This window comes from Diadema antillarum, unplaced genomic scaffold (assembly GCF_040938485.1).
Source record: "Diadema antillarum isolate AM-2024a unplaced genomic scaffold, OU_Dant_1.0 seq00000338_RagTag, whole genome shotgun sequence".
Classification (NCBI taxonomy): Eukaryota; Metazoa; Echinodermata; class Echinoidea; order Diadematoida; family Diadematidae; genus Diadema; species Diadema antillarum.
In genome coordinates, this window is record NW_027271351.1 from 927155 (window position 1) to 941552 (window position 14398).

The 14398-nt window shown below is 35.5% G+C and overlaps 1 protein-coding gene across 3 annotated transcripts in view; it reads right to left on the reverse strand.

The window, feature by feature from the left end:
- LOC139730792 (sorting nexin-4-like) overlaps positions 1-13346 on the reverse strand; it is a 57474-nt gene extending 44128 nt beyond the window's left edge. For all 3 annotated transcript variants that reach the window (XM_071641657.1, XM_071641658.1, XM_071641656.1), the window contains exon 1: positions 13230-13346. In XM_071641657.1, the coding sequence (XP_071497758.1) occupies positions 13230-13346 (117 nt within the window). The remainder of the gene's footprint in view (positions 1-13229) is intronic.
- Positions 13347-14398: the final 1052 nt, after the last annotated feature.

Consider the following 14398-nt stretch of genomic DNA (forward strand, 5'->3'; position numbering starts at 1 on the left):
AATTAAAGGACAAGTTCACCTTCATAAACATAGGGATTGAGAGAATGCAGCAATATTAGTAGAACACATCAGTGAAAGTTTGAGGAAAATTGGACAATCGATGCAAAAGTTATGAATTTTTAAAATTTGTGTGTTGGAACCGCTGGATGAGGAGACTACTACAGCTTGTGGTTTTATATGCGTACAACAGTATAAAGAAAATGTAAAGAAAATTCAACACATTTTCACTTTTTTTCGCATAATAAAAGAACACTTGACTTGCCTCTTTCTAAAGGCAGGGGGAATGATATTACCCATAACATATGTCAGTAACGAGTCAAGGGAATGTGTACTTTTTTCAAAAGATGAAATTTTGTGAAATTCTCTCTATATTTTCCTTATATATTGTTGTACGCATGTGACATCTAAGTTATTCATACACTGCAGTAGTCTTCTCATCCAGTGGTTACTGCACAAAAACTTCAACAATTCATAACTTTTGAACGGATTGTCCGATTTTCCTCAAACTTTCAATGATGTGTTCTACTAATATTGCCACATTCTCTCAATCCTTATGTTTATGACGGTGAACTTGTCCTTTAATATAGCACTACCATTTAGAGAGTATATTGCACAGTATTAGGTGATATGGGAATGATTCAATGATCAGGGATGCCAACCGTGGAAACAGCATTGCCATATTTCAGTGGAAAAGCAGCATTTTTACCTTTGACTGTTGAAAGTAATACAGTTGGGGGGAATAGTATTTTCCTTGAAATCTGCAGAATTTTGTTGTTTTTTTTTTAGTACAAAATACTGCCAAAAAAAGAAGAAGAAGAAAACGAAACAGCTGGCATCTACAATATGTATCAGCCAGGCAAAATAAACACATTTTCACACATCCATACGCACACCAACAAATCACATAACTATTATACAAGCATACATAGACACACACATGTGCAGGCGGTTAGGTGATATTCAAGAGGGGCAGCCAAGGCAGCTTTACCAAAGGAGCTGAAGGGTTAATATCAAGGCTCTATGAGCTAATGCACAGTAACAGGGAGAAGGCTCAGTAGGCATATTAACTCGTTGAGGACAAGTCCCGAATATACTCAGGCAGGTGTCTATGGGAAGTGCATGTTGTAGCAAAATCAAACCGTCCTCATGGGGTTAACTGGTTGATTATCAATACAGTACAAAACGAGTCTGCCCACAAGAATTATGATGTATATCAAGTCTTTCACAAGCATGAGTGAAACTTTGAAATATCTATGGAAAAAGCTCCATGCATGCATTTGTGGTTTGTAATAAAGAAACTGAAAGTGCTATTGTTTTATTGTTTGAAAGGGCAAACAACTTTTCATATTGCATTATGTGATCATCATGGCCATAGACACACCTTTATGCACCTGTGTAAGCAGTTTACTGCACTTATGTGGTTTGGTAAACTCTGAGCACTGCAAAACTTTCAAGGAATGAGCTACAATACAGACGTATTGCACAGTGATGGATCAAGTGGATGAAAAATTGTAACAATACACAGGTATACAACTGTAGGCTATAACAACAGTTCTTAATTGATGTTCCTTGTATACTGCATGTGAAAAACAGACATTATGATTTATATTTATTACATCCATCACTGGAGACTGTAAAAAAAAAAATCAATAAATCAGTCACATAAGAAAAAGAAATTGACAAAACTTCTGCCATTATTCATTAACATTCTGCATGTCTTAGGATGTATTGGTTTAGAGAATACTGAACTCATCAGAACTATATGCATTTGATATCCATTGTGATACATGACATAACATAACATAACCCCCTCACCTTAAAAGAATAATAGAACTACATAAATAAATAAATAAATGAATGAATAGATAAATAAACAAATAAATAAATAAATAAATAAATAAAGAGGCCTAAACTTTTCCTCTTCTGGTGATACATAATAATGAGCACGTTTCCTTAAGATAAAATAAGAGCCATCCCTCAGGATGCCATACACCAAGTCCTTTCCGATTCGATTGGCAAAATGACTATTTGAAATGTTTTCAAACATGTTAAAAATATGAATGTTTAGAGTAACTTGTTGTAGGTTTGGAGGAAGCCTAAATCACATTTCTCCAGAACACAGTTCTCAAATCACCCTTGACCCATCATGATTTAGTTTATCCTTGATTCTGAATGAGTAGGTGTATCCTTCTATTAAAACTAGATCTGATCTGAATCTGTTTAAACTTTGGGTTCTTTGTTTTGGCTTAATATTGTAGTTCCAATGGTAGTGAAACAGGCCGCAGGGAGCCTATTGCATTATAAACTTTCTACCTGAGAAAACTCAGGTTTACTTTTTAACAGAGGGTTTGCCTCAGGTGTCAAAGTCAATGGTCAATGCATCACTGTAAAACGAGGAATGTTCGCACGCATTTTAATTTCACGAATTTCACGAGTGCCAAGATTCGCGAAATTAAAATGCACGCGAAAGTTCTTGTCTACACTATATACATTGAATGCCAGTGGCAGTTCGCGAAAATTTCATGCCGCAAAAAAGACCGTCGGCTCCAATTCGTGAAAAATTCATGCCATGAATATATCATGTTTTACAGTAATAACCTGAGCTTTCAATCCTTATTAGTGTTTTTCTCAGGTAAAATGTTGTATGCAACAGGCCCCTGGTTGTCTGAGACAACAAAAACTCAATGCAAGACAAGTAAAATATCAAAAGGCACTTGTAATGGAAACGTATTGCACACAGATGTTGACAATGAGTAGCCATGCATACAGCTCTGTACATTGAATGTCTACACTGAAGTTTATACTCATTATGATGGAAAATACCTGCTTGTACAAGGAGGAGAAATGTGACCTCAATCTCCTCGATCAGATGACGAAAGTCATTTTAAAACCCTTACTGTGCTTTATTCAACACATGGCACATCAGCTGTCATGCTTTCTTTGCCGACTATAGCACAGATGTCCCGAAGTTAACTTTCAATGAAGAGATATCATCTAATTCCCCTAATTACAAAAATGTCACTATCAGGACCTTCATATTGGACTGAGGCACTGTTGAGTGGGCTGTCAAACCAATAGTTGGCCAAGTATTGGGGGGAATTTAAGTGAAAACTCATGAAAAAGCTTGCCAGAGAATGATGTACATTGCAAATGTAGATAAAAAAAACAAAGTGTATAATTGCATATTCTCAAAAAGTAGCAACTAATATTGTATGATGATAAATAAAAACAAAATGTCCATTCACTTTTCCATCCCAATCCTCCCTCCCCCCCCCCAAAAAAAAAAAAAAATCATTGCTTGTCATGCCCATACTTATCATAACATGAAGTGGTATTTTTCTTTACCATCATTAGACCCATTCTAAAAGATTATCATATTTTCTGGTGCTTTCACCTGCATTGGTACCTGCTTGTAATATTTGTTTGGTTTATGTTTTATCTCTTTTTTTTAATACAGTTTCAAAGGATAATCCATCCACTATACACAGTAAAGGAATCTGTACACTGACATTAACAAGCGTGTATACATGTATTCATAAAAACAATGTTACATTTTTGTACATGATCTTTTCTTTTTTTCATATTTATTTTTGAGTGTTTAAATACCACCTTTCACAACAGCAATCAATATTCTGACTGTGAATTTTGAGACAATATGACTGTCTCCAAATTTGTATCACGTACCTGGTAAATCTATAGTGCACTTTATCCAAGATATAAATAATCTCACTTACTTTTGTCATCAATATGCTGCTGTGCATTTCAAATATATTTCATTTCATACTGCAGGACATGCTTCCCATGTGAGGTGAGTTCCTGGTCGGCCCTTAGCATGGTCTCAGGCCAACTCAAAAGTCAACCTGCATGACAATTTGCGAGTTTTGTGATGCATGCCAAATACAGTCTTTTTCAGTAAAATGCATCCCTAGTACTCCAGAGATGTTTAAAGGACAAGTTCACCTTCATAAACATAAGGATTGAGAGAATGTAGCAATATTAGTAGAACACATCATTGAAAGTTTGAGGAAAATCAGACAATCCGTTCAAAAGTTATGAATTTTTGAAGTTTTTTTGCAGTAGGGCAAGTCCAAGATAAGGTCCCCTCAGAAGGCAAAATTTCATCTTTCCTCAATATTGACATGTTTGGTATCATTTTGAAGCTTATGAGTTGAAGTTTTGATTTCCATGGAGGGAAAAATTATATTACATAAATTTATGCAAATTTCAAGGGCTTCATTTGCATAAATGTGAAACACAGCGTTACGTATGGGACATTTATAAAAATTCATATTAATTCAAAGGAAAGCAAATGATATTTGATTAATATGTGGACATAAGAAGTTCATCAAATAGTTTAACTTGGTATGAAAATTTAGGGATTATGCAAATGATTATGCAAATTAGCTCGTGTCCTATCATGAGATGTCCCATACGTAACAAATTGAGGTCATTTTTTTAGGTTTTTTCTGAAATTGCTAAGGTTATATTAATGCCCTTTTGGAAAGTTCTAATTTATTGTTTAGAGAAACTAAATACCATAGAAAAAAGAAAAAACGGTAAAAGGAATATTTTTTATTAGGCATTGAAATAATGTTATGTATGGGACAAATGTGTTACGTATGGGACATCCTCATACATAATGCATGTGAATGCATGTAGCTAGCTGGGAAGGTCTCTCAGTACACAAATGGTCAATCATCCTGAAGAAAGCATCCCAACATTGTAGCTACTTTTTGAGTTATAGACACTTCAAACAATACATGTACTTGACTGAACAATTTTCAGAAAGGGGGAGGGGAAAGTGGCAAAATACACAATGAAAAATCAGCTTTAAAGGGATGGTATAGTTTTTTGCAGAAATGGGGATTCAGTTTTCAACATTTAATGAGATGATTGGAAACCAATTATATGAATTACTAAAGAGCATACAATCCTAAGACTAGAGGAATTCAAAGTTTAGTGATGGAGATCCAATTTGAAATGGTTGTGATATAAATATTAAAAAAAAAAAATAAAGTAAAATTATTATTATTTTTTTAATTGCAAGTGATACACAAATTGTCCTTATTCAGGTTTCAATAATAGCCACGACAAAATTCATGGGTATACATACTGAGGTGTGACTCGAATCAATGACCTGACTGCTAGACAGACATCATATCTACTCGATCACTGGGGTTCCACGCAGCAGGTATTGCTTATTTATAAAAATTAATATTTCTTGTGTCAAGTTGTTTTTTATTGAAACGAAATGGCAAACTGCCCTTCATCAATGGAAGTAAACACTTTAAACTATTCAATTTTCAGTAGTAACTATCCTGATAAAAATAGGGCATACATACTCAGGTTGGTCATAAAAATATAGAATATGATTAAATATGATTATGATGGTAAATATTTGGGGAATATTGTTCCCTTGTCAATCTGGATCAGTATTTGAGTAATTTCAACTGATTCAATTTCAATAATTATGCAAAAATTTGTTTATGGGTATTTTGCAAAATTACTTTGCAAAATACCCATAAACATGTCTCTCCACACACTAAACGAATGGGGGACAAAGGGCATGCATACTCAGGTTGGTCATAAAAATATAAGAATATGATTGAATATGATTAGGATGGTGAATATTTGGGGAATATTGTTTCCTTGACAATCTGGATCAGTATTTGAGCAGTTTCAACTGATTTTACTTCAATAATTATGCAAAATACCCATAAACATGGTTCTTCACACACTAAATGAATGGGGGACAAACTGTCCCATACGTAACTGTCCCATACGTAACATGTCATGTCTGTCTTTAATTAGAACCTGTAATTAGAGCTTTTTGCCTAATGACACGAAACTTACCTGTGATAATCTTGAGTGTTATGACTTTCATCACAGTGAGTTACAAGTTGTAGAATGAAATACTTTCAGAGAGTTTTGAGGTTGAAAAAAATGTTCAAAAAAACAAAATTTTTCTGGTCCCATACGTAACGGCACACATTTTCTCTTCTAAAATATAATTGTGAAGGTCATTTTTCTCCATTTTTTGCATGATTATACTTCTCCTAGTTATCAATCACCATGATAAAGTTTAATATGATCAAAGGCCATTAACACTATTTTTCAGGTCATAAAAGTCTCTGAATGTCCCATACGTAACGCGCGTGTTATCTTGGACTTGCCCAGTACCCGCTGGATAAGAAGACTACTGCAGTGTATGAATAACTTAGATGTCACATGCGTACAACAATATAAGGAAAATATAAAGAGAATTTCACAAAATTCCATCTTTTGAAAAAAAGTACACACTCCCCTGACTCGTTTCCGATAAATGTTATGGGTAATATTATTCCCCCTGCCTTTAGAAAGAGGCAAGTCAATTGCTCTTTTATTATGCGAAAAAAGTGAAAATATGTTGCATTTTCTTTTATATTTTCTTTATGCTGTTGTACGCATATGACTCACAAGCTGTAGTAGTCTCCTCATCCAGCGGTTCCAACACAAAAATTAAAAAAATTCATAACTTTTGCATCGATTGTCCAATTTTCCTCAAACTTTCACTGATGTGTTCTACTAATATTGTTGCATTTTCTCAATCCTTATGTTTATGAAGGTGAACTTGTCCTTTAAGATTCTGTTACCACTACACCATGTTGCAGGCATATTCAATGATTAGACACAATATCAAACCTACACTTTATCTTGTGCAAGAGCTCCCCCTGCAGCATTTTCATATTTGTTTTGATTTTGTTTGTTTGTTGTTTGTTTGTTGTTGTTGTTTTTGCAGCATTGACTTTTATTTACCCCCTGAAAGATAAGGGACAACTGCCACAATTGCACACTGGCTCCTGAAGACAATCTGACACAACATTAAAATGTAGAAAAGTTGAAAATCGAGGTGGTACAGTAAAAATGGAACTTTGGAAAGAAAAAAACACACATCTTGATCTTCACACACTGCACTTCATACTCATGCAGATGGTTCAGTGATTTTTTACAAGGGGCATCCACAGGTGGTTTAAAGGACAAAGGTTTGAAATAACAGCAAAATATGTGAATGGTCCAAGACCAACCACAATAACAGTTAGTTGCTCACCCAATAACTATTGAAGAAGAGTAGGAAGTGAAACAATAGCCATTCTCACGCAGTACTTCAAAACAAAAACTGTTTATATAGAAACAATAATCCAAACATATAATTACGTTCAGTTATTCTGAGTTCAAGAGTAGGATGTTGTCTGTCATTTCTGTTAATTTTGTCTAGTCTCTATTTTCAGCTTTCTTGAGCTTCTTGCTAACTTCTTGCTGCATTTTTAGCATCCTATGTAGTACATGGCCATAACGCATTAGAAACTCCCACTCCTGTTAAAATCACTATCATTCTTTGTCGCATCTTGTCTTCTGCATCAGGCCTCTTCATGCCAGCTTTTGGATTCTTTGCAGCTTTGGGTATGTATCACACAAACACCTTGCCGATGGTCCAGACATGGCCATAGAATAATTTTATTACAAACAATTCCAAAGTCTGTTGCTTGTTCAATTCTGAAGAAGATGTAAGTGTACAAAATTGATATAATATAATTATTACATTGTTTACCAAAAGTACTGTAAGATAAAATGCTTCTGTACAGTTTACAAGAAGTCCTAGCAAGGCAAATGTGCTCTGAAGGACATTGTCATGCATCAACATGATTCTGAGGAAGTTTATTAGGTAGATTTTAGCCCATAGATGATGCTTCATGACCAAGGTTTATATTCCCATCTGCACACACACACAAAAAAAAATAATAATAATTGGCAGGAGCTTGCTGAGTCACTCATAAAGACTGTCCACTCCCATTAAGGCTTCAGACACTATAATGCAGTGCTAAATACTGCATCATAGGTGTATATGCCATGCATATTTCACTTTCTTTATTTTCATTAATTTTCTGAGTCAAGAACTGGTAGGCACAAAACTGATAACTTCCAAAAATATTGAAACATGCAATGACATACAATGCAAAGGTTGGAAATCACTACATTTGCTCTTGACATGGCATAATACTTTTAATACGCAGTGGCGGATCCAGAGGAGGGTGCAACCCCCCCCCCCTTTATTTTTCGTTATAAACAAAAGAAATACAAAGAAAAAAATGAAATAAAACCCAGAAGTGGCACCAGAAATATTAGTTGCGTCCCCACCGCCCCCCCCCCTTTACAGAATTCCTGGACCCGCCCTTGATACATGTATTTCATATTCCATCTTTGTGATCGTTGTTGATTCAACCAATTATAAACACTTCAGTTTTCTGCTTCATGCACTGGGATTTGATTGTTTGAGTGCTTTCTTGTGCATATTCATATAGTACAGCACAAGACTTGACTCTAGCCGGCATCCATTCAGACAAACCATTTTACCATACCAGGGGTACCAGTCCTACAGCTGGAACATGAATCAACAATCTCACTGTAATGTACAGGTTTACATCGCTCACTGTCTGTTGTGTGTGATGTCACTGTCTGTTGTTTGTGATGTCACAAATTGCTCCTTCTGACCTGGGGCCCGTATCATAAAACTTATCATCAGTGACAACTGCCACATTTCTATGACAAATTTGCTCTCAGCCAATCAGATGCAAGGATTTCAGTAGCTTGTCACATGTATGACAACTTGTCACTGATGACAAGTTTTATGAAATGGGCCCCTGATCTACATGTAGCATAGTAGATGCTCTGAGACAATTTGAAAGCATTTGAAGTCTCTGGCAGCTACTGTATGCGGGGCACCCTGTTTGTTTTTTTTTTAGAACAGGAGTCTTGGGCCACAGACGGGTCTACATGTAGATCTGATACTGCGATACCCAGTTGCAGTTGGTGCTAATGCACTTTCATATTCATGTACCGTAAATTTCTACTACACGGTAAGTAGTATCTCGAGCAGTGTATCTTGAATTCAAATTTAGAACTACCGGTAGGCCCAAACTCAGTAACACTAACAGTATGGCTCCAATACCAAGATTCGAACATGCATAAAAAAGATACCAATGAGAAGTCAAATGTCAGCAGTCAATGGATGGCGTTATGGTCAAATTGTGGATGGCTTACAACATAATTTATTGTTTAATTCTAGAATTTACAAAATCCACTTTACACCAAAATAGTGCACGCCATCGGGTGTTATTTGGTTTTTGCCTGGACATCCATTATTTTTCAAGCACAGCTTGCCAGATAATCAGCTTGGGTGTTGCACAAGCAGCTATGACAAGGGTGGAGTGATATTTATTCTTTTTTCTGTAATGTAATTCAGTCCCATCACCCAGCAGTGTTTTTTCCGTAATAGAGATACATGTGCCTAAACTTACCATACAGTAGCTGGCAATTCATTCATAAGCAGGTTAAAGGCATAATTTACCATTTGCAGATGAAACAAAAACCCAACATTAGTGCTTTAAAATAGTTCTAAAATGTGAGTTAGGGATAGAAACAACCACTGTAAAAATTTGAATCCGTATAATCGATGTTAAGTATTGTTAAATACACAAAATGTGAACAATAGTTATAAGAATGCTTCCACACTAAACCGTATACAGTTATGGTTTATTGAGAAAAATGCTGATATATCTCCTCATATTTTAGGCTTCATTGCAAACATTTTATATGGTAGGATGTTTTGTGATACAACAGACCTACACATATGCATCAAATGTGATATCTTGAACATTTGAAATCACTGCTCCCAAAGGTAAACTGGACCTTTAAAGTCATAAAATTTGATCTGTTTTCATTGTTGCACAGTTGATTTATGCCACTTTTTTTCTGTCAATTTTGTGAAATTTTGTATTTATCTCACAAAATAAGAGCAGTCTGGATAACTGAATTAATATGAAATTTGAATTCTTTTTCAAGCATTTTTCTACCAAAGTCATGCACTACAGCACACTATTCCAATTCTGCACACAAAACAGAGCTTGTCCATCAAGATTTTGGTAAATTTCTCCCACAGCGCCTCTCGGTGGCAACCACTCTACGCCAGAGCGGTGCATCAGAGCAGCAATATGCGCGCTTGACTGCAAGCATGGTTGAGCGAGCCAAATGATGCCACTCGGCAAATACCAGAGAAAATCCAGACAAATGAGGGGGTCTCAATGCTGTATTAAGCAAAAAATAATAGCAGATTTCGCAACAACAACAACAAAAGTTGAACAAATGCAAACAGAGGGAAACTGACCTGAAATTAATATAATTAGTGGAAAAATGAGCAAAAAAAATTAAAAAATGGAACTCCTTCAGGTCTCGAAGCTCGAACCCGAGACCTCCGAATGCTAGCCCAGTGCTCTACCGACTGCACTGAGCTATAGAAAGCCCTAGTACAGTGTTCATCCCAGAAACCCTTAGTTCTCAATGCTCGTGTGGTCTGGATCCATGAAGCCTGACACAGGCTCCGCAGAACTATTCCCGACGACCAGATACAGACCAATCTTTCGGTCAAGGCAAGGGCCTAATTCAGTAATTATATCCAATCACATAGGACGTAAATTTGAACCTAATCAGATAATAGGAAGTGTTGATATTGACGTCGAATTGGATGAAGAAGTTGCTTCTACTACTCTACAGATATTGTAAACATTGTACATAGATCACTCAGCAAATCTTGCACATTGCAGGTCTAGCTACCTACGTACGGCTATGCCATGAAGACGTGGGCGCTAGTGTACTTTTGCACCTGATTGTCATAATCATGATCTCCAAACATGTTATTGCACAAACTCACTCTAAATATCTATTAACGCCTCGAATATTTGCATATGAGTGAGGTTCAAATCCAGTAGAAAAGGAATTTGTCATCGTTTTGACACTTTTACACTTGTCAGAATAATTATGTCGATCGCAGCTAGTTCACTCTGCGATAACTGCGTTGGACAGGAGCAGACAGCACAGCAGACAGCACAGTAGACAACACAGTTTTTTGGTTTTTTTTCCAAACTCTTTAGCCCTCCATGGACTATTTTAGTATCTCAATGTCAACATACTTACAACTCAAAATATTCAACCATAATTTTTTTTTTTCTTAACACTTCTCTCGAAAACATTTACACAAACAAATGTTGGAGTGACTGGCACTTTAAACTGAACTTGTTGAGAGTACCCGATACAGAATAAATATAATGTATATCTTTCATCTGCATAATATTCACTAGTTTTTTTCTTCATAGAGTTAAACCTAGTGAATTTGTTTTTTAACATTTGTACAAACAGTTGTTGCTTAATCAAAATCACAACACAATTAAGAGTGTCGTTTCTCTTTTCTTTAAAACCAAAAATAATATTTTCCAGACTAAACTTTATCTGTGCTCTAGAACCTTCATTTCTCCATTTTTTAATTTCATTCCAGATTGACTTACTAGTTTCAAATTCATAAAAGAAATGTACAATAACTCTTCTTTACAAAACAAACATTTATCACTATCTGACTTTTTTCATCTTATACAGTTGCTTATTTAAAAACAAAATCGCATTTACTATTTCATACTGAAAATATCTCAACCCAATGTACAGTGAAACGAAATATCATAATGTGATACTTTTCCATTTTTACAGTTTCAGGGGGACTATCAAAATGTCGCTCTCATTTAGAACTACACTATATCAAAGATAAACATTTTTTTTTTTTCCAAGAAGAGCTTTATAAATACACCTACATCCTTTTAATTCTTGCAGTAGTATTTTGATATGTGACGGCAATAATGGATCTACAAATACGATATTTTGTTCACATCTTTGAAAATAACCACCACGGCGATATCTAATTACTTGACTTACCGACTAATATGACAGGTAATTAAGTTTCCAACAAAATTTTTGTTCACATTCTTCACGGATCAACAAATTTCCCTTGTTATCAACCAAATCATTGATATACAGCTATTGTACCTGATACCTTTTTCATGCCAAGATTTGAAAAATACAGTTTTCTGCCCGATTTGAATAGAACTATTTCTCCACAATGGATAAAGTTAAGAAATCAGATCCCTGTGCACGACATAATAGGGATATGGCATAAAATACATCACAGTTCACAGCAGCAAGCACCGCGACTGATCTGAATGTACAAGAGTGTAGCTATCTCACAGCGATCAGAGAAAGTTCTTCTATGGTATCTTTAAAAAGATGATACTTTCTCAGCCTTTCTCTCAGCTTCTACCCAGTCGCAGTAGCAATTGATTGAGCATTGGGGTTGTTCGTGTTGTATGTGTGTGTGTATAAAGCGCGCATGTGCTTATGTACTTGAGGGCGAGTGTGTGTGTGTGTGTGTGTGTGTGTGCATGAAATAAGATTGTGAAATGTGTGGTTATAAGACAAGGGTGAAAGAATATAAAGCCTTTTAAAAAAGGCTAGGAAAGGGGGGAAAAGGAAATGAAAGAAAAGATATTAAAAAAAACCTGGAAAAAATTAAACAAAATGTTCACAAAATAAAGAGTTCACTAAAACTTAAAGATAAAGGAAGGAAAGAAAGAGAAATTTGCATTATAAAGGAAAGCTAGGGAGAGATGGATATGTCTGAAAAGACAACAGGAAAGCAAAAAGAAAAATATAGATTGGAAACAGAAAAGCACCAGGTAGAATAATAGAATGAGAGATGAATCAAAACTGGATGAAAGCAAAGATGATTAGGAAGGAAAGAAAGAATTATATAAGTTGAAAAGGAAATGAAGAAGAGGATTCATTAGAACGACACATACATGTAAGAAAAAGATATTGGAGAAGATTGAAAGCAAAAACCCTTGTAAATGTAGTTGGAGAGAAAAAACAACAACCCAAAAGCATGATGGAAACAAAGTCAAAGAACAATTAGGCAGAAAGCACAGAGTTTATATGAAATTGAGAAAGTTAGAAAAGAGGAAAACCACAAAGAAATGATTGATAGGGAGGAAAGGAAAATTTCGGGATAGATTCTACTATTTCTACCTGAAAATGAAAGAAGAAAAGATAGAAAAGAAAGAGAAAGATGTAAGTGGCAGTACTCACACACTCGCGCACGCACTCCTCAACCACTTTATAGCCTAGCGGCGCGGGTACCGTATAGCGGCTTTCATGTGAACAGGATCAGGAGACGTCACATAAGAAACACAGAATCGGGTTGGTGGGACTACGACTTCACAACGAAGTTTCAAGTTATGTAAAACCGTGAATGCAGTGCAGATGTAGCCACAGTGTTAGCTTACAAATTTTACAAATACAAACGCAACATGCCGTACCTTGGATTTTTTCTTGAGAAATTCCTCCAGGCAAGACTCATCTGAGGATCCAGCAGCGTCGCGAATAAGGCCGGAGTCATAATTTGGCTCGTACGTGTCGTCCCTGGCGGCAGCCATTTTGAGAGTGTGGCTTATTTTGAAATGCAAATTAAGTTGACCTACGAGTATCCAATGTACGTACTTGTGCGAGGTCGGTGGAAGATTGGTAAACGCCCCCCTTACGAGATACAAAGTAAACACACTCACAAGATGTCATTAAACAGAGAAAATAAATCTACGAAGTGCCTTGTTTGACAAATATGCTTTACAAAGCCATTCAGCTGCTCCAGCTGCTTATTGACAGATTTTTTTTTTCTCTCCCAACTTTCCACAGTTTGCATATTCGTCATTAATCATAGTTCACTCTATTAACTCTATAATCACAACTAGCATTTATTAGATATAACTCTATTTTACTAAAAGAGGATAAAACTGAATAAAAGATAAATAAAAAAGAATGAATTAAGAAAATCCACAACTGATAAAAGTGGATTTATGTGGCAATCCATTAAGGTTGTTAATATCAGTGCGCGCATTTGAACAGGAGACAAACACACTATATAGGAGACTACTTTTCTTTTGACATTATTATTGTCTTTATCGTCTGGGATTTTTTTTTTCCCTAGAGAGGGATAATATGGTATGTTTTCAATCATTGTCAAAGAGTGCCACCAGTGAAACCTTTGGTGCTCTTCTTAGACAGACAAATACATTTTCTCTGATATATGACACAGTCCCCTAAGTAAATTATGTGTTTCACTCGACTAGATATATCGTATATAGGCCTACATCATAATGATACAATTAATATAATGTTGTACTTAGAATATATCACATCGAATCATATTATATTATCAAATTAGATCAGATCAAATCATGTCTGATGAGAGTGCGTGGTTCATAAGTGATGACATTCATAAGAGAGAGATTAAACTGTGTATCTATCTGCCTGTCTATCACCGTCAGCATGAAGTATTGATTATGCAATTGGGAACTGCTCTTTCAATCTATTGGGTGATTATGATATACATACATTGTATATCATTCATCGTTCATGCGTACAGAATAAAAAAGAAAACATCTAACCATTAATACAATCATTACTATTACTGTATTTAAAAAGTTGACCA